Here is a 26,512-nt window from a genome sequence, read left to right as displayed (position 1 = left end):
CAGATATTTTATAAACCTGGAATATTCTAATTACATAAAAGGTGATTGGGTTTTTTTTTTCCATCTGTCAGTAGATAGTCTGTCACGAGTCTAGCTTTCCTGCCTCTCACACAAATCTCGACACTGTGATTTATGTTCCTGAACAAATTAGACTTAATTTAAGAGCAAATCATCAGCAACAGGTATAATAATCTTGGCAGAACATTTATTTTAATTAATTGCTTTCTGCCTAACAGACAGAAGGGTGCTGATGCCATCTACCCTATAAGGATTAGTGCGGTCATGTAATTTTTTTTCTCCCCTAGAACTTAGTCTCATCAGTTTTAAATTACAAAGGCATTGGTTTACCTCATTATAAAATCGTAATCTTCTATGGCAATGTTTACATAAGAAACTTGTGAAAGAAACGTGGATTTTAACTACTCTGTAGCATTATACATTCCTGGCTCCCCAAACACAGGCCCTGTTGAGTTCTGTGGAGGTCAGTGTTCTGGGGCTAAGCAGCTGAAAACACCTTCACCCCCATAAACTTGCCAGGGAGTAACAGTGGAGAATACACATGTGATTTTAGAACAGTGTCGTTTCTTTTCTTGGTGAAGTTATCAGCTTGACTGTTTATGGTTAAATGAGAGGCAAGAAGAAAACCTTCCTCTATGGACATTTAACGCTGTAACTGTTAAAGGCGTCTTGCATTAGGTGGTAGAAAACACACTAACTAGACTCCATCTTTTCCAACCTGCCAACTTCAGTGTTACTTAGAAATGATTTGATGATCTTTCCGAAGAAGAGGCACAGAAACGTTTCACACTAAATCCAAGTAGGGTTCCCAGGGGCAGGGCAGCATAACTCTCCGACTCAAGTAATCTTGCTACATAATCATGAAATTCGAAATTCTATTAAGTCTTTTAAGAAATAAAATTATAACCTTTAAGACTTTATCTTAGTCCTTCCTATTTTGACTGATTACTTATTCGTCTTTTAAATACCATAGGGAAATTTAAGCTTTTCCTACCTCTAGTATGAATTCACCACATATTCTGTATAAATTCAGTAACAAGAATGGTAATTCAGATGTCTTCCTTGTCTTGATAACGAATCTCAGAGGCAGCGAGAATAAACAAATGTAAAAACAAACAAAAAAAAAAACCACGAAACCGTTTGTATAACAAAACTGCCAATTCTGATTAAATAAAACCCTGTTTAGTTAGGTTTTTACAATACCAAATAGATTTAGTATTGAAATGACACAAATTTGGAATCATTAACTTTATTTGTCACTCTTTATAGACATTGGTCCACTTCTGCATGAAAAGTAGGGAGCATCTCCTTCCACTTAATATTCCAGAGAATGACGTTGTACCACAAACCATTAATAGTAACTTACACAGGGGGAAAAGTTACTAAAAGATTTTATATTCAAGCCCCAAGATGTCCCCCAAATATTGGTTTTTGTGGGTATAATTATAGGTATCTATAACTGCACAAAGCTAGTTTCTTTTTAGATCAGTGTAGTATTTTTTAACACCCACACCATGACCTGCATCACCCAACTTTCAGGAGAGGTTAAAAAACAGCTATCCTCTGTCCATCAGATGCAGCGCCCAATCTAAGTAACTGTGTAAGAAGCACTCTTATAGTTTAGGGCTACTTGAAGTTAAAAAGTTTCTATCTTGTTGCAGAGATATTTACATCAAATTAAGACATTTACACATAGTTCATAGGATGTAACAACTGAAATATTTTCACCTATCCTGTGTAAGGAAGTTATTAAACACTCATAAGTTTCTCTAATTCAGTGCATTTTCCCAACATAAATAACACAAGCTATTCTAAATGTTTTACATTTATTTCAGTGCACATTTCCAAATGTTAAATGGAATGAAATTATATTAAATGGTTATATCATATTTGAGCATATTATGGAATCTAATCACACAAATCAGTTCACATCAATATTATAATTCACTTTAAAAGAACATCACAGGCACACAGAACAAAAATTTTTTTTCTTTTTTATAAATTTAAAGTATACCATCTACTTTCAACTACACTAAAAGATTTAACAAAACAGCCAATTTCCAAACCCCTTTTCTAAGTCTGGCATAAGGAAAGTTCAATCCATTCGAATCTTCTGGTTTGTCATCCTATAAATAATGCTGTCATATCCAGGATCCATGTTCCAGATATTGTAAGAGGTGACAATCACAGCCAAGGCCAAGGCGATCATTATCCAAAGTACCATGTTGAAAACCACTGAATACTCAAGGTTATACTTATATGCAAGATTATAGGGGCTTGGTGGGTTCCTCTACAATGAAGAAAAGAAAGATATCAAAAGGGAAGAATTTTAAGATAGGAAATTATCCCAGTTTGGTAGCTATGATTCATTTATCTGACGATCACTTATTTCTAGGTGGAATCAAGACATGCTTATACTAGGAGGAACCAAGAAGGGGAGCTTTCCCAGAAAAGGTAAGCACACGGTCAGTGGAAGTATAAACCAGTCCAACTGCTTGAGAAAATGGGGCAACACCAGTAACGTTGAAAGTGTGAATATCCCATGATCTGGCCAGTCCACACCCTAAGAACCACTGCTGTGTGTACCAAGAGACACGCACAAGGACATCCGTTAACAGCACGGAAAATGCGGCACATCCACACGACGGAACCCACAGCAGGGAAGACCGAACTACAGCCTGTGTGACCCTTGGAAACAAGAATGAGCAGCAAACGATACAGAAAAATACAGATAGTGTGATTCCATTTATGTAAAATTCAAATACAGGCAAAACCAAACAACACTGCTTAAGGATAAATCCATTAAGTGGTCAAACCGTAAAGAAACAAGGGCATGATTAACATATCAGGGCAGCAATTACCTGTAGATGGGGAGGGTAGGGAGAGAAGACGAGGTTCCTAGGAACAAATATTCCCTTCCGCTTTATACAGTATTAAAATGTTTTTCCTTAACTAGTACCACACACATCACATGTTTGTGCGCATGTTCATCCAGCTGGGGCTTGGTGGAGGTGGACTCTATTCCAGGCCTGTGCAAAGGCACCGTTTGGGAAACAGTTCATTCTGACTAGAGAACAAAAGGAGGGAAACCGCAGATGTGGCTCGAGGGAAAGTATGGAGAATCTGGCCCGGAGCCTATGGGCAACGAAGAGGCACGGACCCGTTTCAAGCAGGAAGTGAGTGACAGGACCAGGTTTGTCTTGAGAGAGAAGAGATTGTAGCCCCACAGCCCCAGCACCTGGCGTGCTGTAAGCACGCAAACGTTTCCTTAAACACTTCAAACTAAGAAAGAAAGCTAGTGATTTCCGTTGGGAGAGAGAGGGTGGGTACACACACATGGGGGGAGCCTAGAGAGGAGGCAAACGTTAAGGGGTTTCACCCTCGAAGACCTTTCTTTTTTCGGGGTAAATGGGTTCCCTATCCCTGTGTACATCTCCCTGCATCTTCATATATTCACAGAGGTCATCACGCACAGTCATCACCACAATCGAATTGTAGAACGTTCCCATGACCGTAAAAAGAGCCTCAAGCTCAAGGCCTCATTTCCAGTGAGGTTGGCAAGACTGTCAGCACAGAGTTGAGGGGCAGACGCTGGACACAGACCACGGGTCTGGGCAGAATGGTATTTATTCCCGGGAATGTTTGGTACCAGTCTCCCATCTCCAAGTGGTTTCGTCTATTAGTATTAACAGATAGGAAACTTTAAAAATTCAGATTACATATGTAAAATGTTAATTCACAACCTTGTAGGTAAAGAAAATCCAACAACCACCACCTGGTTCTTGCTCCTCACCACGTGCATAATAATTTCAGAAACTACTTCCTAATAAACCCACTTTATCCACTATAAATTCAGCCTAACACCTCAGAGCCAATTCACCTCTACAAAACTGGTTTGTCAAACTCCCTAAACAAGGGTACCTTCTTCAAACTGGCACACTTGTCTTTGGAACTGCTTCACATAAAACTAGCGGGCCTGACGTGGACAATGTTGAAAGAATCTAGTATTTAAAGTCTCTGGTTACATTCAAATCTTCCTTTAAAAACAGTGTCCTGTGGGCTGCCTGGGTGGCTCGGGTCATGATCTCACAGTTTGTGAGTTTGAGCCCCACATCGGGCTCTGCAGTGTGGAGCCTGCTTGGGATTCTCTCTCTCCCTCTCTCTCTAAAAATAAACTTAAAGTTCTTTTTTCTTGACTCCTTTATTTCTTTAAATTGTTTTGTAGCCTATACCCATATTCTTCTGAGGTTTTTGGTGGTCTAACGGACGCTTTGGTAGCTACCTTGCACTCACGGTGGACTGGCTCCCCCTGCTTTACGGTGTTCTGAGTTCACATCTGGGGATGCCCCCTCCACTGTGGCTCGTGGGGAGGGAATGTCCTACTGGAGGTTTTACACAGACTCCTGCTGGGCACCGCGGGTCTTTACCAGCCTGGGACCAGGGTTTGTATTAAGTTCTTGGCCCGGGGCTTTCTGGAACTTGCAGGTAATAGAAATTTGAGCCGCACACCAACAGGAAGGTGGTCCTGTGGTTAAGAATTCCCTAAGAGACATTTCCATCCCCAACACATACCCCGACTACATAGGGCCCAAGCTGCCCTTCTGTCTCCTGCTGGTGGGCAGATGACGGTTTTCTGGTCTACCCTCTCCCTAAGGGCAGAGCCCTGACAGAGTCTCACAGTTTTATATGGAGGGGTCGGTTTCAAACCCCACCCTTTCAGGGAGCCAAGGGCCTTGTTTCCGGTCTCCTGGTAGCCCAACTGGAAATGTGCCTAGGGTAGCCTGCTTACTAGTTTCCAAGTACCTCTTCTTTATTTGCTCCTTAAGAATTTCCCTGTCTTGAGAGCTAAGCTGTGCACTCAAAAAGCTGTTTATGTTTTATGAGTATTTCTAAGTGCTCTGCAGTGGAAAAATTGTTGGATTGTCTAGCTTGCCATGCTGTCTTAAATCAGGTCCTCCAACTCCAATTACAGAATGAAACCACCTCAAACCAGGCACCTCTAGCTTACCTTGAACAGGCATTACCTCTGACCATCTTTAAGTGCCACACCGCACTCAGTAAAACTGAGCACGGTGGCGGCTGCAAATGGGTCCAAAAGGGAGTGTCTACAAATGACGGGGTAGCTAACTGCTCCACGCTATGAAGCCAACCGTTAATAACGTTGGCCACACGATGTTTGGGAGTATCCGCGATGCTACTCTCGTATAGGTGCGTGTATAACATGTAAAGCACATGTTTTGCTATGGCTGGCACTCTTGCCCAGGACCCTCTAAACGCTTAAAGCAAGATCCAGGCCAAAAACCTGTGGTACATTATCAGGAGTATACAGAGCAGATCGTAGCAAATGAGGGACTATGCCACACAGATGGCATACCTCCTGGAAAAGCAGACTCCACGTGCTGAATCCTACCACTCCTCGCGACAGCAATATTTGAATTCTCTTACCGGCTTTGACACATTTATCCCGAACTCAAATTCTTGCTTTATCTGATTACAACCCCCAAATCCTGGCAAAACACATATGTCTATGTGAATAAGCAACCTGTGTTTTCATTTAAATCGTTTTTCAGATTTCCTGACTGTTCTTCCACGTCTCCCACAGGTGATCTAGGACTTTGTGGGTTTTCTTAACTTTATAGTTTTAAAACAGGACCTAAAAATGTACTCACCTCTTGTTTTGCCTCAAGAATAGTCCTTGTCTTCCTCACAAGAGATGTGTCAAATGATCTGACAGTCACTAACTCTACCACAGCATTCCCACCGTAAAGGTTATACATGTCATCTGCAAACTGAAGAGGTACTGCCATCACTATGAATCACAAACATGTATTTATTAAAATAATTTTAAAGCCCTGTGCACCTACAAGAACACCTGCCTATTGGCTAATGAAATACACTATGTCTTAAAGGTTTGATTATGTTAAAATATTCAGAAAAGTTCACCTTCAACATATATTCAAATGTTCAAAATGAAATTAAGAAGAGACAAGTTGTTGGCATGTAAATTGGGGGAAGGGAAGTGGGGAAGGGAAACGAAAATCTTCCTAAGTGGTCTCTGGTTCATCACAAACACCTAGAAAGTTTAACTCACCGAAGACTTGCAGGGGAGCGACTCCAAGGGCAGAGAAAAACTAGCATTTATTACACATGTACCACACATCTACTCAGTGTCTGGGATTGTGCTAAGTGTTCTCCTTCGATGATTTCCATAGGGCTAATGGGGACAGAGTTTCAGTTAGGGAAGAAGAAAGTTCTGGCAATGGACAGTGGTAACAGTTGCACAACAATGTAAATGTATTTAATGCTACAGAAATGGACACTTAAAAATGGTCAAAATGGCAAGTCTTGTGTGTATTTCACCACAATAAAAAAAGAAAAAAGTACTGTGCTGGAGTTAGTGATCTGCCAACATTAGAGAGAGACCTCCTGGCACACACCTCTGACCCACTCTACCCTGGGACATGAAAATGAGAGGTCCTCCAAGAAGGGGAAACTTCAATCAATGGTACTTCACTAAATGGATTTTTCCATTGAGAGGCTAAAAGTGAAATGGTTACATTCTAACTGCTCAGTAACTTACCTTTTGCAGAGCATCGACAAGAATCTTCGAAGCATCTCTGAATTGTTCAGAGTCTTCCCCATAATGTTTCCCAATTTCATCCAGACCTGCCAGCTCCAGCGAATATAAATCAGGAGAATGATCCTTGGCTAGATGCTTATGTCGAGACAACTTCGGAGAACAAACAAAAGGAAGTGGATAAAGTAATGTCAGACACAGCCACTTGAAGTTTTATACCTAACTAGACTAGGCTGAACAGAACCATACCAGTGTGCCACAACATACAAATAGTCTACTAAAATGGTAGCAGACAGAATCAGTTGAAATGGGAGTTTCCGAGAAACCCAACACAAATCTCATTTTTAAGAGCAGTTTTAAGACTCCTTGAACATTTAATAAAAGCTCTTTAAAAAACTCCTTAGTTAAAAAACTTCAGATAGGAGGGAATGTCTGGCTAGCTCAGTCAGTAAAGCATGCAGTGCTTGATCGCAGGGTTGGGAGTTGGAGCCCCACGTCAGGCCTACGCAGAGCTAACTCGAAATAAAAAAACCTTAGATATGAGCCGGTGTATGAAAGAATAGATAGTTGGACCAGTTAGATCCCAAGAGAGCATGAGCCATCGGTGCTCAGAGGGCAGATACCTCCCAGATGCCCTCCTAGACCACCTGGGCTGACCCCTAGCAATACATCTCTAGACTCCCCAAACCAACCTGCTGAAAACTTTGGGCAATAAATTCAGAAGACAGTATACAGGTAAGTTTTCTTATTTCAGTAACAGGAGGATCTTTTCGAAATTATTCACACAGGGGAGCCTGGGTGGCTCAGTTAAGCATCCAGCTCTTGATTTTGGTTCAGGTCGTGATTTTACAATTCGTTGAGTCTGAGCCCCTCATCGGGCTCTGCGCTAGCAGTGCAGAGCCTGCTTGGGATTCTCTCTCTTTGCCCCTCCCCTGCTCGCTCTCTCAAAATAAATAAATTTCAAAAGTATTTAAAAAAAAATCACACACACACACAATATACTGCAGGGATATTTATTTCCTTCCTTGTGACAGCATTATTAGTCCAAACTGTTATTTCTATTTTGTTTTTTAAATTTTATTTTAGATAAAGCACGTGCATGCACGAGCAAGAGAGCGGGGAGAGATTCCTAAGCAAGCTCCACGCTCAGTGCAGAGCCCAACCCCATGATCGTGAGATCATGACCCGAGCCAAAATCAAGAGTCAGATGCTCAACAACGGAGTCATCCAGGCACCCCTGTTATTTCTATTTGGACCCAAAGATAAAGATAGAGGAATCGGGTCTTAATGTCTCTCAAGAAATCAACAGCCAAGTCAGGACTACAGTGAGGGTGGCCTTACTCCCAGGCCTGTGTCCTTAGAAGATATACTCCCTGTCTCTCCCAAAAGCAAAAATGCAAAATAATTTCACTGTAACAAGAGAGGAGTTCAAAATTCCCAACACCACTGATTTCTCAATTTTAGTGCTATCATAACTCTAGGGCATACTTAATCAAACTTCAGTTGGTTTCACTATCATTCAAGGATTCTCAGGAAATGTCTTTTGGAACCAAAATAAATGAAACTGAAATACGAGAGTAGCCTACTTACCAAACTTGAAATATCGTGTAGCACTTGCAATTCAGAAAGAAAGAGCAGATCAACCTGCAGAGAACCAAAGGAAATAAGCATTATTTTAAATCTGCACCAGAGATCTGCGTTTTGCCATTTATCACGTAAGGAACAAGATACTACAAATGTTAAGCACAGTAAGTGACTTCATGCAACAAATGTCCTCCATTTGGCAGGTTCACTTCAATTGAAAATGCACATAAAAACATTATTTCCTAACAAAAAGGTGATGGTCGTTCCCAGCACGGGGACTACCACTCAACAGCTGTGTTTCTGATAAAGGCACAATAAAGCATCCAAAGTCTCAAGGGGCCTTCCCTCAGGGCATCACAGAACTCTGACACACTGCAGTGAGATCCCGCCAGCGGCCCCGCCAGCGGCCCCGCCTGCTCCCCTTCCTTGAACACGTTCCGCAGCAGAGCAGAAAAGATGGTGGCCCTGCTCAGCCACGGGAGGTGAAGAGGGGAGGCTGCCAGAGGTGGCATGCCGCGTGCGGAGGCTGATGGGAGTGAAGAGTGAGTGCCTCCCTCCACCGTATTGCTGAGAATCAGGAAGAGGAGGCACCACATCAGAAATGGCAGCGAGTAACGAGTATCGGCCTCTACGTAACCAGATCAACACAGCTCCACCCATCGGGTGGTTTGTGTGACTTCTGGCCGTCTGCATTCACTGGTGGCAGCCCTCGCACGAGAACGCGATACTCATTTGCTCAACTCACAAAAAAGAGTCTGTCTAGTCAGGAGATTCATTTAAAAATTACACTAAAGGAAAAAAAGAATCTACTCCAGCAGTCAATTTGTAAAACTTGTCATTTCCTAAAATTGCAAGTTTGCTCTCATGTCAGAGAGCATAAGGAATGGGAAATTAGTAATGATATTTATTCATTCAGTGACAGCACCACTTACTTCATTGTTCCTACTCAGAGAATTGAGGGGAAGTGAATTGAGAACAGAGTTTTCTTGAAACAGGCGATTGCGGAGCTGTCGTAATGTTACTGAGAGGTCTTCAAAAACCGAGTTCGCCTTCCCCACCATATACACTCTCTGCAAGAAGAATCCAAACTTTTTTTTACAGTCGGCAGATTAATTCTAATATACAAAGTAAATACAAAATACAATATAGGCTATATATACTATATATATATATACAGAGCATATGCAATCTTTCATAAAAGTAGGTTTTTAAAAATTTATTTAGAAAGCGTGTGTATGGGAGGGGCAGAGAGAGGGAGAATCTCAAGCAGGCTCTATACTGTCAGCATGGAACCCAACACGGGGCTCGATCCCATGAATTGTGAGATCGTGACTTGAACCAAAATGGACGCTAAACCGACTGGGCCACCCAGGCACCTCCATAAAAGTAGTTTTAAATTTTCATTAAATAAGGAAGCTTATTAAAATAATTTTTTTAAACATTTATTTATTTTTGAGAGAAAGAGAGAGAGAGAGAGAGAGACAAGGTACGAGCAGGGGAGGGGCAGAGAGAGGGAGACACAGAATCCGAAGTAAGGCTCCAGGCTCTAAGCTGTCAGCACAGAGCCCGATGCAGGGCCTGAACTCACGGCACTGTGAGATCACGATCTGAGCCAAAGTTGGAGGCTTAACCGGCTGAGCTATCCGGACGCCCCAAGGAAGCTTAGTTTTTAAAGCATCTTCAGTAAAAACTGTATCACTTACCTCCTCACTGGGAGCCAACTGCAAAACTACCGGAGTTTCTTCAGAAAATAAGGAGTGAATGGAATTTGCAACGCTGTCAAGACTAAAAGGAACTGCCTGAAATTTAAGAGTAAGACCTCAATTATCATTGGAACCCAAGGGGTAAGAAAAATCATTCAGCAACAAAAGAGCCTTAAAAGAAAACAAACAAAAACCCCATCATTTCCTATGTAAATTCAAAAGACCCCCATCATTTCGAAACATAAACAGCCTTTTGCGGGTGCAGACAAAACAGCCCTTAGTGGGCCAGGAGTACGTATCTCCCAATAAGCCTTAATGGGAAATAACTTGCCAACATGAAGGACACAACACTCTTGCACAAACCATCATTTTCTGGTCATAGGTCATGTATTTTAAGCAGGAAGTAATTTGGCTTCAATATGGATTAAGTGTGTCACAATGAATGTATATTCTACTAAAAGGTATTAACTTGTATGTAAGAGGAGGTCAGAAGAATTTAATTGAAAGAGAACTAGACTTCATTTTCCATTTCAAAATTTTTAAAATGCTGAATTTAGGGTTTATCTCCAGATAGAATGAAGACTCAGACAAGGCATAAAGTATGTCATAAGAATTTTGAAGCCTGTATCTTGGGACCACATCAAATTAAAAGAACCAATTGTAGCAAAATCTACTTTTTTCTTGAAATTGTTTTTACTAAAAGTATAACATACATATAATAGGGCACAAATCTTGGGGTAACAGCTCGAGGAATATTTACAAATGGATATGCTCATAAAGCCCAGGCAGATCAAGAGAGAACACTATCAGAGCCCTAGAAGGCTCCCCATCCACTCTCTCCACGCCCAAGGGTAACCAAAATTGACTTCCATCCGCATAAATTTTTTAACCCCACGTTATTTTTTTTTTTAATTTTTTTTTTTAACATTTATTTATTTTTGAGACAGAGAGAGACACAGCATGAACGGGGGAGGGGCAGAGAGAGAGGGAGACACAGAATCAGAAGCAGGCTGCAGGCTCTGAGCCATCAGCCCAGAGCCCGACGCGGGGCTCGAACTCGCGGACCGCGAGATCGTGACCTGAGCTGAAGTTGGACGCTTAACCGACTGAGCCACCCAGGTGCCCCAACCCCACGTTATTTTTAAAAATAAGTTACAGTAACATTTCCCCTCAAAAAATTATGCTATCCTCAGTATTACTATAGTAAAACAGCACTATAATAGCATTTTTGTTTTTAATGGAGATTTCTTACAGTGATTGTTTTCCGGTAATTCCCTTTGCTAACATGGTATACAGGCAGAAAGAAATATGATTAATAAATCTTAGATGAAATCCCAGCATCAAAATGAAATCGATCAATTTCATGACACTGTGAAATAAAACCAACTTTTTCTCACTCCAGCTGTGTATTAATTCTTCGCAAAATTCTCTTAAAATAAGTTCTGGAGACACTGAAGAAGGAGGAAGAGTCACACTTGCAAATGCACACTGTCATGGTGCCCGAGGCGGCCCCGAGTGCTCTCCTCTTGCAGTCACACGGTTCACCTCAGGCTCTGGAGGGAACACAGGAGCCGTGACACACTCTCCAGCCTCATTCCCCCTTGTCAAATGGCACTTGTGTCAGGAAAGTGCAAGATTAAAGGTAACATATCCTTAGCAATCAAATTGGAGAAGCTAGAGTCAGATAAGAGCCAAACTGTAAAGGGAAAATCACACAGACCACTAAGCTCAGAAAGGAAAAGGCTCAGCTGCTTAAAATCTGGCTCGTTTTCTTCCACTGTATTAGAAGGATGTGTGTGTTTGTCCCGGAGAAAATGAAATTCCTGTATCTTTAGACTTGACATTCTAATGAGAACAGCTGGCTAATCAAATAGAAGCTTCATTAAGGGGAATTCTAAGACATTCTGCTTTTGTAGGTTTTGTCCTCTGAGCCTTGGATTTCATTCACCACCTACTGCCAGGAAAAGTATTAGGAGCAGTCAGTCAGGGTCAAGCAATAACATGAGCTCTTTTTACAGCTTCTACTCATGTAAAATGAGGCTGGTCGGTTAAAAATGTTGAGTTTCGGATTGTATGTGATTTAAATTCTTAGTAGCATTTTGGATATTTAATAATTTTTTTTAAGTTTATTTATTTAGGGGCACCTGGGTGGCTCACTTGGTTAAGTGTTCGACTTCAGCTCAGGTCATGATCTCACTACTTGTGAGTTCAAGCCCGTGTTGGGCTCTGTGCTGACAGCTCGGAGCCTGGAGCCTGATTTGGATTCTGTGTCTCCCTCCCTCCCTCACACTCTTTCTCTCAAAAATAAATAAACATTAAAAAAAAAATGTCTTACCATTTATTTACTTTGAGATAGACAGAGAGAGAGAGAGGTATGAATGGGGGGATGGGGGAGAGGGAGAGGGCAAGTAAGAATCCCAAGCAGGCTCCATGCTGTCAGCACAGAGCCCAATGCGGGCTTGATTCCCACAAGAAGATCATGACCTGAGCTGAAATAAAAAGTTGGATGCTCAACCAACTGAGCCACCCAGGCACCCCTATATATTTATTTTAAAAGGATCTTCCACAATGATTTTCACAGAAATTGCATACTTAATAATCTTACTATGATTAAAACATTTTTAAAATCTGCCTCTTTTTTAATGTTTATTTTTGAGAGAGAGAGACAGAGACAGGGCATGAGTGGGGAGGGGTCAGAGAGAGAGGGAGACACAGAATCTGAAGCAGGATCCAGGCTCTGAGCTTTTAGCACAGAGCCCGAATCAGGCTTGAACTCACAAACCACAAGATAATGACCCGAACTGAAGTTGGACTCTTAACTGACTGAGCCACCCAGGCACCCCTGCCTTTTTTTAATAGGCTCCATGCCTAGTGTGGAGCCCAATGCGAGGCTCAAACTCACAGCCCTGAGATCAAGATCTGAGTGGAGATCAAGAGTTGGATGCTTAACCGACTGAGCCACCCAGGTGCCCCTAAATCTGCCTTTTGATTTTTATTGTTCCCTTTCTTCCGTTTGTTCTGAGATTCTTCTGGTTTCTTTATTAGCTCATTGATTTCCAATCGTTTAAACTAACATGTAGCATTTAAGGCTATAAATTTTCCTTATCACTTTAGCTGCACCCCACTATTTTTTAGTATATGGTACATTCACTGGTATTTAGTTCCAAATAATTTCAAAACTCCCACTGTGATTCTCTCTTCAACTTATGAATTATTTGGGAGTACATCTATTCCAACTAACTTTTCCTGTTGACTTAAATTTTTTTTCAAGAGATGTATAGAAAACCATATACAAAGTTTAGGGGTGCCAGGGTGGCTCAGTCTGTTAAGCGTCCGACTTCAGCTCAGGTCATGATCTCATGGTTCGTGAGTTTGAGCCCTGCGTCGGGCTCTGTGCTGACAGCTGGGAGCCTGGGGCCTGCTTCAGATTCTGTGTCTCCCTCTCTCGGCCCCTCCTCTGCTCATGCTCTGTCTCTCTCTCTCTCAAACATAAAATAAAATTAAAAAAAAGAAAGAAAGAAAATGAGGATTTACCTCTCCCACGTCACCAACTACACAGCCCCATACATGCACTCCATTTCTCTATCTTCACCCTCCCAACAGTCATAACTTTCACTGGATCCATATCATTTCATTATTATGATGATTACACAATATTCTCAGCCTAGCCTTATACTAGACAATTACTGCTTTTCGGTTTTGCTCTTCTAGTCCCTAATGGCAATAGGAAATCTGCTATCTTTCTACTCTCATTCCTTTGTAATGACAATGTCTTTTCTGTGACAGCTTATATGATTTTCAGTGTGCTTTAAACCTGAGGAGTCATCTATTTTGTTTTTACCACTTCCAAATACATTTTCATTTATTTATTATTTCTTACTGAACCGTAGTCGACACGCCATACTCGTTTGCAGGTGTACAGTGATTTGACATTTATATGCATTAGGAAACGATCACTATGGCAAGTCTAGTTACCATCTGTCACCAAAGTTATTACAATATTATTGACTATATTCCCTCTGCTTTACCTCACATCCTCATGACTTGTTTCATAACTGTAAGTTTGTACCTCTTCATCCCCTTTACCTATTTCCTTCATCCCCCCTACCCTTCCAAATACATTTTTTTTAAGTATTTTGAGAGAGAGAGCGAGTGAGCGCATGAGTGGGGGAGGGGTAGAGAGGGCGAGAGAGAGAATCCCCAGCAGGCTCTACACTGCCAGCGTGGAGCCTGATGCGGGGCTTAAACTCACGAACCATGAGATCATGACCTGAGCCAAAACCGAGAGCTGGACGCTTAACTGACTGAGCCACCCAGATGCCCTCCAAATACATTTTTAAGGTATCATTTTGTGGTTTTCAGATTTAAGTGCACTGTGGTCAGAGAGAGTGGTTTGATACTAATTATTACTTGTTGAGATTTGCCTCGTGGTCTAGTACATGGCCTTTTGTAATCACGTCACGTGTGCTTTGGAAATACTAGACCACAGAAAGTCTGCAAAAATTCCTCCCAAACCATCATACAGACCAGTCTTGCAATGCCATGAAATTAGAAACTGAAAAATCAAAAATTACTTGAAAAGAACCCACACGTTAAACACTTCTAAATAACTCATGGGTTAAAGAAATCACAATATAAATTATGAAATATTTAGAAGTGAATTATCAATGAATGCATCACCTATCAAAAGCATCATCTAACTGTGTCATAGTTTGTATCCCTTCCTTTAACTCCTTCACAATTTTAACGTATGTATTTTCAAATGTCTTTGAGATTGGTCAGTTATCTGTAGCTCTAGGGATTAATTTGGTTTGTGGCACCTGCTGACTCTCTCATGACATTTTTTTTTCTTGCAAGGGCTTTGTAAATTCAACTCATTTTCAATTTTTTTTTTTTTTTTTTTTTTTTAACCAAACCAGCCCCGGGCTGTGGAAGTTCCATATGCAGTGGGTCATGGGAATTTGGAGCACAGCACTCTGCACAGCACAAGCCTGTAGTTCTGATTTCTCTTGGGAGACTCTTTGGGTCCCACCGCCGAGAGCGGTAAGCCAGCCCCTCTATGGCAGCCCTGGGGCAGTTGGGGCTTTAGCAGTCCTCCTTCTGAGGACGAGACAGCACTCTACAGCCCCTGGCTTTCTGCAAGGAACATAACTCCAGCTTCAGCTCTTGCTCACCGCTGTGGCGTTTGAGTTTCCCATTCCTATCTGGCAGCTGGGTGTATTTCTTCCTTGTCTGAAAATTCAGTTACGCACATAAAAGCATTTTGGTGACTTCTACGTGCCAGCAGTGGAAGGAGGGTCTCTCACGACAGCTCAGCCAGCCATACTGCCTGAAGAGCCAGTGAAGGAAAGAGTGAAGCAGCAAAATAGCCTCCAGTCTCCTTCTTACACAAAAATCAGGTAAAATTCGGAAGGGAAAGTGACAAGATAATGCTCGAGAAAATGTAGACAAGAGAAGTGTGCTTAGAACACAATTCATAACGACAGCTGACAAGATTAAAAATGCATGCCTTTAATTTTTTATAATAAATACTCACATTCTCCAGAGGGTATGAAATGACACTGCCTGGGGGTAGAGCGAGTTTGTCTACTCCCTTCACCAACACCATAACAGTAGCCCGAGGACGATGGAACAGGTTACCCACCGCAAGTCCTGGCCAAGAAAGGTCCTAAACATTGGAAAGCATGAAACGGTGCTTAATTATTAAGTCCAGAAACCACTGCCTCAGTAACATCTACTGAGCAGAGCCAAGGGGTTCTGGGATGACACTGGCAATGAAAATTCACAGGGAGAGCAAAGGTTTCGTTTAAGGTTTTGTTCGTAATCTAATGGAGGATACAGATTTCAAGCTCCTTCGTGCTCGTACACGTCTATGGATCTGAGAGGACAAAGTCAGTCATCTTACACCTTTTGTGGAAGAAAACAGACAAGTAAACAAAATGCAGGCACTTTTCAAATTCCAGATTACAAACTATTCCTTCTTCATATAAACATGGACGTTTTCTTCCCCCACATCATCACTTGCCCTTATCTACAGCATGGCTTCTCTTTCACAGGGATGCAGCAAAACTATCATCAAAAGTCTTCTCTATAGACTAAGCTCTTCATAAAAAAAATTCCTGCTGGAAGTAACCCATATTAATTTACTAATAATTATTTCTAAGGGTTATTTTGACAGCCATTGTAGTCGATTTTAAGTTTGTAAAGAATTAGGTACAAAGTTCATCCTTATACGTAAACAACCAGTCCCGGCCACACAGGGAGCTCAGGGGCTCCACCCACAGGCCCAGTAGAGAGTAGCTCCCAAGCGTGGCTTCTGGTTTCAAGGGCACTCAGCACCTAGGAGGAAAGTTCCTTTGAGTAACTGATGGTATCTAGAGGCCACATCAAAAGCACCAAATTTATGAAGTGGGAAGAGATAATGACAGCAAGACAGAGCAAACTGCATCTCCTATCTTCTAGCCCTTAACTTCAGATCTCTCACACTGACAGGATCTAGGCCCCCTCCACTACATCATGTAAGCAGCCAGTTACTCAACAGGTTATGGCTTCATTGTGGGAAACCAAGGTCCTAGGCTATCCCACAGCTACTGACCGCACTATCTTCTTAAACTCAGGCAAGATGCACATGCATTTTATCATTCATAATAAACTGCAGTAGGCTGAACGTTTGTGTCCCCACCCCCCCACCCCGCCTGACACACACACACAAATTCAGGTTGAAAGCTATTCCCCAATGTGGTAGTATTAGGGACAGACCTCAGGGACCTGATTAGGTCATAAGGACGCAGCCCTCAGGGTGGGATTAGTGCCTTATAGCCCTCCCCCCGCCAATCTGAGGACATGAAAAGAAGCCAGGGGTCTGCAAACTCGAAGAGGGCCCTCACAAAGAATCCCACCGGGCTGGCACCCTGATCTTAGACTTCTAGCCCTCAGAACTGTGAGAAATAAATGTTTGTTGTTTCTATACGCCACCCAGTCTATGGCATTTTATAATAGCCCGAACTAAGATAAAAAAATATATCGTGTACTGAAAAATAGGTACAACTATACATCCTATGAATTGGACAGAGGCATTCTCTCATATACAAAGAACATCACTACTCTGAAAAATTACATAGTTAATGACTTATGATGATTGGGTTTCATAAGCAAGCTTATAGCACATCTCTAAATCTCCCCAACTACAAATGAGCTTTTTTACTTCTCTAATCTGTACCCAATATACCTATGTTTGCTTGTTGCTTTCTTGGGCTATTAGCAGAAATCAGCAAAAATACTTTCAGAATTAGCTCCCAATATCTTTTTTTTAAATACACATACTTCTTTAACAGAGAAGCCCATGGACAATGCAGCCACGTCTGGGATTCGCTCTCCTGGTATAGGCCAATTTCCGTCTCGGAAAACAACAGACCCTGGTGATCTTAATATACTAAACTCGTTCCCCAAAACACCTGGAAGAAAACAGATTAATAAATGAGTGATCAACATCATAAATCTTTTGCACCCACGTTGAAAATTATTAAATATAGAACGTTTCCCCATTCTTGACTTAGCATACTATATATTATTAGACAAAATACTGAATCAAAAACATCAAATTATTTTTCAAAGTACTGCTCTCAGAACCTAAGTCGATACATTCTGCTCTAACAGAGGCACAGTTATGAAACAGGATTCTCCTAATGATCTACATGTCTTCCTACAGGTGGCCCTTAAACAGGGGGGCATGTGGTACTTCAGCAAGAATTAGAAATCAATGGGATTTCTCCAGCATTTAAAAATGCAAACAAAACCCTGGCACAGACTAAAAGGGAAGAAACTTGAAATCCCTATATTATGTCTGCCCTCAACCCTGTCTTCAAAATGCAAACTCATAAAATTCCTAGTCTTCCACTCTGAAACTTTAGCAAGTTCGCCTATCCTAGGATGAAGATCTTTCTTTACATCCCATAAGCAAATAAGGACTGTCAGACACCGGGCAGAGGCAGTCAGAATATGAACACGTCATATGAACCAGACAGAATATGAACACGTCAGACTTCAGAAGCAAAGTAGTCTAAGAAATAGTATTTCCAATGGGTGTATCAAGAGGCTGAGAAAAGGTATTTTGTAATAATAAAGCCCACTAGTCTAGCTAGGGAGCCTGGGATTAACAGGCGAAGGATGAGAATAAAGGGACTATTTGATAAGCCCTCCGGGGGCTGAGGATGAGGTCTTTGGCCTCTTCAGCCATTTTGTGTTAACCCATGATGTCTAGCTTACACAAGAACATGTAACTAATGGAAACTTTCAGATTCCTATGAAAAGATTAGCTCCAAGTCCAAAACAAATCTTAGCCATGCTTACCTCGTATGAGAAAATTAGACTTTAATAAAGCATCACTGTTATTCTCTTGACCTCAGGAAAGTATCACTTATGGGGTATGGGAATAAAGTTGGAAGCAACAATAAATGTTTTGGTGTTGCAGTACTGACAGTAAATAAAAGGCCTCAGGATGGTGCTGATACAACATGAAGAGTTATGAGTTTCAATTCAGCGCAGCCGCCAGAGCAGGAATTTCCAAAATGTTCTAGCCGAAGGCAGGCAAAAAAAATTAGCAGAATGGGATGGCTGTCTGTAACTGATGGACACCTTGGTTCACTCAAGTAGTGGTTACTGCAAACACTAAGGAAAATGGGGCAGCAAGAGACCTATACTTTCCAAGTTCCATACACATATTTGGGTCTGGAGACAGTCCTGTTCTACAATATGACCCTAATCACTCAACCCTGGCAAAGAAAGCTATACGGAATGACTTTGCCCCTCAACATTGTTGTTGTTGTTTTTTAATGTTTACTTATTTTTGAGAGAGAGCGAGAACCAGGGTAGGGGGGAGGTGGGGGCAGAGAGAGAGGGAGACAGAGGATCCGAAGCAGGCTCTGTACTGACAGCAGAGAGCCCGATGCAGGGCTCGAACTCACGAACCATGAGATCACAACCTGCAGTCGGACAGACGCTTAACCGACTGAGCCACCCAGGCGCCCCTGCCCCCAACACTGTAGGCAGATCCCCCACTTCTGTGCCTGTACAACAGTCCTTCAGGAGTCTTGAGCTTTAGAAAACCTTACGCTGTGGCTCCCAGACTGAGAAATTCTACCAGAATATAACCAGGGAGGGAGGACACCACCTCAACTTACAAACCCTACATTTGCCAGCAGTCATCTCCACTGTGCCAACATTCCAGTCCCCTGAAAAGTCCTTCCTTGTACTGAACTGAAATGAGCCTCCCAGCTTCTTGCAACTTACTTTATCACCCCAACTCAGTCTTAACAGATAACCTCACCTCCAGTTTCAAGAGAAAACTGAGGAATCCCTCCCACTGCCTGCTTCCTCTCCCTACCACAAATTTATCTGCACCAGCTCCTAGCCTTATCTCCTCTCCCTCCAGATGTTGGCAGGGACGTCCCTCCAAGAGTCTGACATTATCCTGGCATTCAGCCTTCTTAGGGACCTTCATCTGCTCACCTATTAGTCATTCAATGTTTATTATGCCACTATTCTGGGAAGACAACCGATCAGGAGTCAGGCGGCTATGTGGTTGTAAGCATAAAAAGCTGGCCCTGCTGAATATAAGCTCCACGAGGGCAGGGATTTCACTTTGTCTTGTTCACACAATATCCCCAAGAGCGGGAGAACAGTGCCGGACACATTGGTGCTCAAGAAATAGTTGCTGAGTTAATGAATAAAAGCCACACCTTGCACTACCAACTTCCCCTTTTCAACTGGCTCTTTCATTTCAGCATAAAAATACACTTAGAGTGCTCCCATTCTAAAATTACAACCACAAAAAACCCTCCTTTGGGCCTACCAGCCTCTGCTTCCCTTCAGAGGAAGAATCCTAGAAGAGTAATTAACCACCATTTGCTTCTCCACTTCATCTCACATTACTACCTAAACTCCCCCGTGCCACTGAAACCACTCACCAAATCCAAAAGACAATTCTCAGCCCTTAATTCATTTAACTTCTCAAAGCACCTGATACTGAGCAACTCCCTCCTTAAAAATCTTCCTGCCTTGACCCTCATGAAGCCCGGGCTACTGTTTGTTTTTTTCCCCAGTCCTTCTGGGACCTGGTTTCTTTCTCTTCCATCCTTTAAAACAGTGATGTCCCAACTTTTTAGATTTCAACTGTTTCAGTACAAAATCTGAAAGTAGCCCCAATATACACATAAAGTACACACGTGTAGGACAGACTATACATTGATAATATATTACAAAGCACACAAAAATAGAAATGTTTTAAAATGTTTATTTGAGAGAGAGAAAGAGCAGGAGCAGGGGAGGGGCAGGGAGGGAGAAAGAGAGAATCCCAAGCAGGCTCCACACTGTCAGGTCACAGCCTGACACAAATCTCAATCTCACAAACTGTGAGATCATGTCCTGAGCCGAAATCAAGAGTTGGACACTTCATCGACTGAGCCACCCAGGTACCCCCAAAACAGAAAATTTTTTAAGAGGATGAGGTAACCGTGTAATATTCTTCCCAATTCAACCATGAGAAAACATCAAACTCAAATGGAGGGACATTCTATGAAATATTGGACCGTTAGTATTAAAAAAAACAACAACGGGGACTCTAGGTGGCTCAGTTGGTTAAGTGTCCAACTCCATTTCAGCTCACCTCATGATTTCCGAGTATCCTGAGTTCAAGCCCCCACTGGACTCTGATAGTAGAGAGTCTGCTTGGGATTCTTTCTCTCTCTTCCCCCTCCCCAGCTCACGCTGTCTCTGTCTCTCTCAAAATAAATAGATATACTTAAAAATAAAAAAAAAAAAAAAAAAAAAAAAACACAGGAGATTAAAATGGACGTTCTAGTACCCTCCTCTGGCATCCCAAGAGACCCCTCTTTTGAGATCTGAGGGCTCCATTCTTGACCCTCACCGCTTTCCTATTCTATATCCCTGTCCCTGGCTGAGCCCAGCTACTCCTCAGGCTGCAAACACTACAACACCGATGGCTCCCAGATTCTTCCCTTGAGCCTGAGACCCACAGACCCAACAGTCAGCTGAGCAGTTCCTTCTAAGTCCCACGGGCCCTTCAAACTCAACAGGTTCCAAACTGAACTGACCGTCTTTTCACAGGCTCCTTCAGTATTCTCTATCTCAAAGGATGACACCACCTTTCATGCAGCTGCTCAAACAGGTCTTTAAATCCTTCCTCAGCACCACAGCCAATCAACTGCCAAATTCTGTGGATTTTTTTCTTCTTATCTCATATATCCCTTCCCCTCCAGGTCCTTACCGGGTTTGCTAGAACTGGCCGCCTTATGACCTGTAACACCATTCTCTGAGCCAGCCTTTCTAGAACCTTTTCAAAATAAGGGTGTGCTCATTCACCCACCAGTTTAATCACCTTCACTTGCTGCCCAGAGCTTTGGAGACAACCCAAAACATAACACCCAAGGAACTTCACCAAACTTACTTCTTCTGGGATGTCCCCAACTTAACTCTTATACATTCAAGCCCCACCAAACTACTGGTTCTTTTGCACTCACATCTCTGTGCTTACACATGCCTTTCTGTCTAAACTGCCTTTTGCCCCCACCCCAACCTTTCACATATTTGCCCCCTCTCCCCCCAGGGAAATTTCCCTCAGCTTCCCCATTCTGGGAGAGACGGTTAAGTATCCTTCCCTCTAGAACTCCCACCATACTATGCTGTGATCAATGAACGGTGGATGGAGGAATCAGTAAGAGAAAAAATAAATAGGGGCCCCTGAGTGGCTCAGTTAAGCGTCTGACTCTTGGTTTCGGCTCAGTTCGTGAGTTCAAGCCCCGCACCGGGCTCCACTCTCAAAGTGCAGAGCCTGCTTGGTATTCTCGCTTTCCCCCTCTCTTTGCCCTTCTCCCAACTGAGCTCTCTCCCCTCCTCAAAATAAGTAAATAAACTTTCAGAAAAAAATAATACATAGGTCCTACTTTTGACCTCTGGGGCATCACTGACCACATCACACCCCTCTTCTACAGGACACTCCTTCAAATTCCACGTGTTTGCCCTTGGCCTTTCCTCTCCAGGCTAAACACCTGAATTTTTTCAAACACCCCTCAAGACATGGTATTGATAACCCTAGTTCCCTTCCTCTAGTCTCTCTCCAGTTTAGTTAACACCATTTTAAAGGACTTCTATTTTTTCTCAAATAGAGAAGCCCAATCTCTTAAAGATGTTTTCCACTAAATCACATTTAGTCATTGTGGAAAATAGTAATTTAACCTCACATGACAAGACCAAGCAATGCAGAGCTGACAAGATCTGATTCTTAGTCTGTATGAACTAGACTATTCTAGTTAGGAAAGCATGTTCAAACCATGTACAGAAGCAATTACTTTGCCTCAGACCAAAAACAAACAAAAAACACCTAAACTTCACTGAATCAAAATAGTATCAGTCACAACATTAAAAGATGGAATTTCGGGGTGCCTGGATGGCTCAGACGGTTGAGCGCCGACTTTGGCTCAGGTCATGATCTCACCGCTGGTGGGTCTGAGCCCCGCGTCAGGCTGACAGCTCGGAGCCTGGAGCCCGCTTCGGATTCTGTGTCTCCCTCTCTCTCTGCCCCTCTCCAACTCATGCTCTTCTTCTCTCAAAAATAAACAAAAACAAAAACAAAAACAAAAAAAGACGGAATTTCAACAGATACTCAGTTAAATCCCAGTATCAAAGGGAAGATTCTGAAATTTCAAAATCTGTGGGTGCCTGGGTGGCTCAGTCGGTTGGGCAGCCGACTTCAGCTCAGGTCATGATCTCGCACTTCCCGAGTTCGAGCCCCACGTCCGGCTCTGTGCTGACTGATCAGAGCCTGGAGCCTGCTTCGGTTTCTGTGTCTCACTCTCTCTCTGTCCCTCCCGTGCTTGCCCTCTCTCAAAAGTAAATTAAAACATTAAAAAAAATTTTTTAAAGAAGAAATTTCAAAAACTGAATTAAAAACATCCCTCAAAGTAACTTACTAGGAGTGCCTGGCTGGCTCAGTCAATTAAGTGTCTGACTCGATTTCAGTTCAGGTCATGATCTCATGGTTCGTGAGATTGAGCCCTGTGTTGGGCTCAGCACAGAGCTTGCTTGGGCTTCTCTCTCTCCCTCTCTCTGCCTCTCTCCCGCTCGTGCACACACGTGCACTCTTTCTCTCTCAAAAGAAATAAACAACCCTTAAGAAAAAAGTAACAGATCAGGATGAATTTTCCAGAGCCAGGAGCAGAAACGAAAGGAACAAGACAACCCTAAAACTTGGGGGTATGAAAATAAGTATAGCTATCATCAACACACCACCCTGAGCACACCTCCAGGGATGGCCAAGACCTACAGATTTCAAGAACATCAGTGGTCTATACCCTCATGCAGAATTAAACCACCGTTCCAAAAGTGGGTCGGGTCACCCCAGCACCTCACAAAGATTTTTAACCTACAGGTTTTAGGCACACTGGGGAACAGAGCCCCGTTTCTCTAAGTTGTTCTCAACTTGGCCTCTTGTTCGCCACTGTCTGAGCCCCCAGGCCCCATCATTCCCACGCAGTAGCAGCATTTCCATTACCTGTACAACAACACACATAATGGAAAAGACCCACACTTTGAAGCCAGCTGTCGTGGGTTCAGTTCCAGCTTTGCTGCCTACTACTTGCATGGTGTTGGGTAATTTATTTAGGCTTGACCACCCTGTAAAGCGAGGACGATGTCCTCTTTAAGAACTGCTATAAAATTAAATGAATTCCATGATACACAGAAAGACGCCAAACATTAGCTGACTTGCTGAATACAAGAGAACCTCGGTTCTACCCTGAAAGCTACCATTTACCTGACATGTGACCCTAAGAACGTGACTCACATCTTAGTTTCCAAATCCTTAAAATGGAGAACCCTGACAAACTATTGAGAGGTACTCTGAATTTGCCTTTAGAAAGACTCCTATAGAAACAATTACTCCACCTCCAACTTTTGTATCCTGAAACACGTTAAGGGAAGAGAGGGGATTTCATCAATTACTGATGACAACCGCTAGAAAGGAAGACGGCAGAAAAATGCCAAGAAACGCAGCATCTGATGGCAGCTAAGAAGTCTGCCTTCCCTTTCTCGCAGAGGGCTGCGGCTCCACAGTTAATTGGGAAATGCATCCCCGTGCTTCCGGAGCCGGAAAAGACCCGCGGCAGGACCGGCGGACGCGCCTTCCTGGAAGAGGCGGCGGGCGGAGGCCGGCTCAGGTGCCCCCCACACGGCCCGGCCCGGCCCCGCCCCGGCGGCCCTCCTGACTGCGCCGCCACAGGTCGGTCCGAAGAGAAGGTCGAGGGGGAGGCGGCTGGGGCGAGGCCGCCTCCGGTTGCCCGCACTGCGGCACCCACCCCGCTGCCGCCCACCTGAGGCCGCCCCCGACCCCCGAGGCTCACGGACACCCCGAGCGCGCCCCGGTCCTCACCCGCCGCCAACAAGGACAGGAGCACCACGAGCACAGCCATGGTTCCGCGGCGGCCGCAGCAGTGCAGGGCGGCACGGACCCGGCCGGCTGAACGCGAGCTACCACCGCAGCGGGAGGGGGTGACGCTCTCTGGCTCGTCCCGACTGCCTGAGACCGCCCCGTCGTCGCCTCCGCTGGGACGGCTGGCGCCTTCTCCACCAATCGCCAGCTACGTCGCGGCCTGCGGGAGAGACGTAGGCTGGGGAGCGTCAGGCTCTTGGGCGGGGCCTAACGTGATGGATGGGAGGACCTGCCAATGGTAGGCAGCGATTGAAGAGTCGAGCAGCTCCGCCCCCCGGCCCGTGACCACCAGTCACGAGATTGAGGGTAGGGCAGGGGGTCGGGGATGTGGGGGATGACGGAGCCAGTCGAAGGATCCTGAGTGCCCACGGGGTGGGACTGGCTCCCAGGTGCGGACCCCTTGGCCGATCTCTGGTGACGGTCTCCAACCGGGGTGTCTGTCTTTCCTGGTCGCATGGCTCCGCCCCGCTACGAGTGCAGCTGTGGAAGCTACGGGCTGATTTGGATTTCCTTCTAACAATTGCACAGATGCTGAGCACCTGCTGGAAGCCAGGCGCCTTGGAACCCCGGCCCTCCAAGTAGGAGTACCGGATAAAATACAAGATGCCTAGTTAAATTTGAATTTCAGATGAACAGCGAATACTTTTTATTATAAATGTCATGAATATTTCATGGAACATGCTTATACTTAAAAAAATATATGTACTGGGGGGCGCTTGGGTGGCTCAGTCAGTTAAGTGCTGACTCTTGCTTTCAGCTCAGGTCCTGAAGTCATGATTTTGTGAGCTTGAGCCTGGCATTGGGCTCGTGCGGAGCCTGCTTGAAATTCTCTCTCTGCCTCTCCCCCATTTGCTCTCTCTCTCAAAATAAATAAACTTAAAAAAAATTAAGTATTCATAGGGGACCCTGGGTGGCTCAGGGGTTAAGCCTCTGACTCTTGATATCAGCTCATGTCTTGATCTCAGATGGTGAGTTTAAGTCCCACTTAGGATTCTGCAATGGGGCGTGAAGCCTACTTAAAAAAATTTGTTGTTGTTGTTTATCTGAAATTCACAGATGAGTGGGCATCCTGTATTTTGATTTGCTAAATCTGGCAACCCTATCTCCTAAGACCCTCCTGTCACCAGGAGTGATGGGACAAGAATATTAATTATTTCCTTCATCCATTTGCTCAGTGTTAGGTGAGGGCTAGACCTACTAATCATACCTGCATCCATTCTTCCCCCTTTTCAGGGTTTTTTTTTTTTTTTGCAGGAAGAGACACAGTTTAACACCTAAGGTCAGAAAAGGATGCCCCAGCCCAAGACCTTGAAAGATGTTTGTGGTTTCAATATGCAAGTACAGGAGAAGAAGAGGTTCTGTCAGGTAGCAAAAACCGTGAGATGCAGCATGGAGAAAGCCTGTCAGGTTGAGCATTAACCGTTTGATTTAATGAAAGAAGAGATTATATGGGGAAGGGGGGGGGGACATGGAGCTAAAATGTTCAATTACGCACCTGTTTATTGAGAATATTAAATGCTAAATAAAAGAACTGCACATCAACCTGCAGGAAATGGGGAGCCATCGAAGGTGTTTGAGCTTTGTAAAGTGCACAAAAACAAGACAGACTTGTTGGGGGTAAAATACCCCACTGTTTACATTTCCCGTTTCCATTTTCTTCTTGGGATTAATTGAAGGGGGAAAAAAAAAAAGAGGTGAGTTGGAAGCAGTGATCCCAGGAGTTGTTCAGGTAGCAGACCTACCCCAGGAAAAATTTGCCCTACTCAAAACTGGAATCAGAACACTCCCCAAATACCCAAATACTTGGGTTTCAATTTATGGAACCCACTATACTCACCAAAGCCACTCTCAATTTATAGAATGGAATCTGAATCTCCTCGTTCAACTTCAGGAAACTTTTGACTCTCAAATTTGCATTCTTTCAGAGGAGAATTTACACAAAAGTGACTTTAAAGAAATCTGAAAGGGGAAGGGAAATTTTTCCATTAGGGATGTGAAATTACTAGATTCCTCAAAATGTCTAAAGCAGCTAATTCCCAAAGCATCAACTCTGAAATGACTGGCTTGGAAAAAAAAAAAGATCGATAAGAATTTAATCATTTTTTGAAAATTAATTTAAAAAATTTT

The 26,512-nt window shown here is 43.3% G+C and overlaps 1 protein-coding gene across 1 annotated transcript; it reads right to left on the bottom strand.

Moving 5' to 3' along the window:
* Positions 1-1,257: 1,257 nt before the first annotated feature.
* ATP6AP2 (ATPase H+ transporting accessory protein 2) lies at positions 1,258-24,489 on the bottom strand. The gene is made up of 9 exons (XM_049643709.1): positions 24,326-24,489; positions 17,206-17,336; positions 15,419-15,550; positions 9,883-9,978; positions 9,112-9,249; positions 8,186-8,239; positions 6,599-6,748; positions 5,688-5,807; positions 1,258-2,308 (listed from the first exon to the last, which is right to left on the bottom strand). Exons 1-9 carry the CDS (start codon positions 24,363-24,365, stop codon positions 2,114-2,116), a joined length of 1,056 nt encoding a protein of 351 aa, XP_049499666.1. The 5' UTR covers positions 24,366-24,489; the 3' UTR covers positions 1,258-2,113.
* Between the last annotated feature and the right edge of the window lie 2,023 nt (positions 24,490-26,512).

Source organism: Panthera uncia, chromosome X (assembly GCF_023721935.1).
Source record: "Panthera uncia isolate 11264 chromosome X, Puncia_PCG_1.0, whole genome shotgun sequence".
Classification (NCBI taxonomy): Eukaryota; Metazoa; Chordata; class Mammalia; order Carnivora; family Felidae; genus Panthera; species Panthera uncia.
The sequence above is the reverse complement of the archived record's forward strand: the minus strand, read 5'-3'. Positions and strand labels throughout refer to the sequence as shown.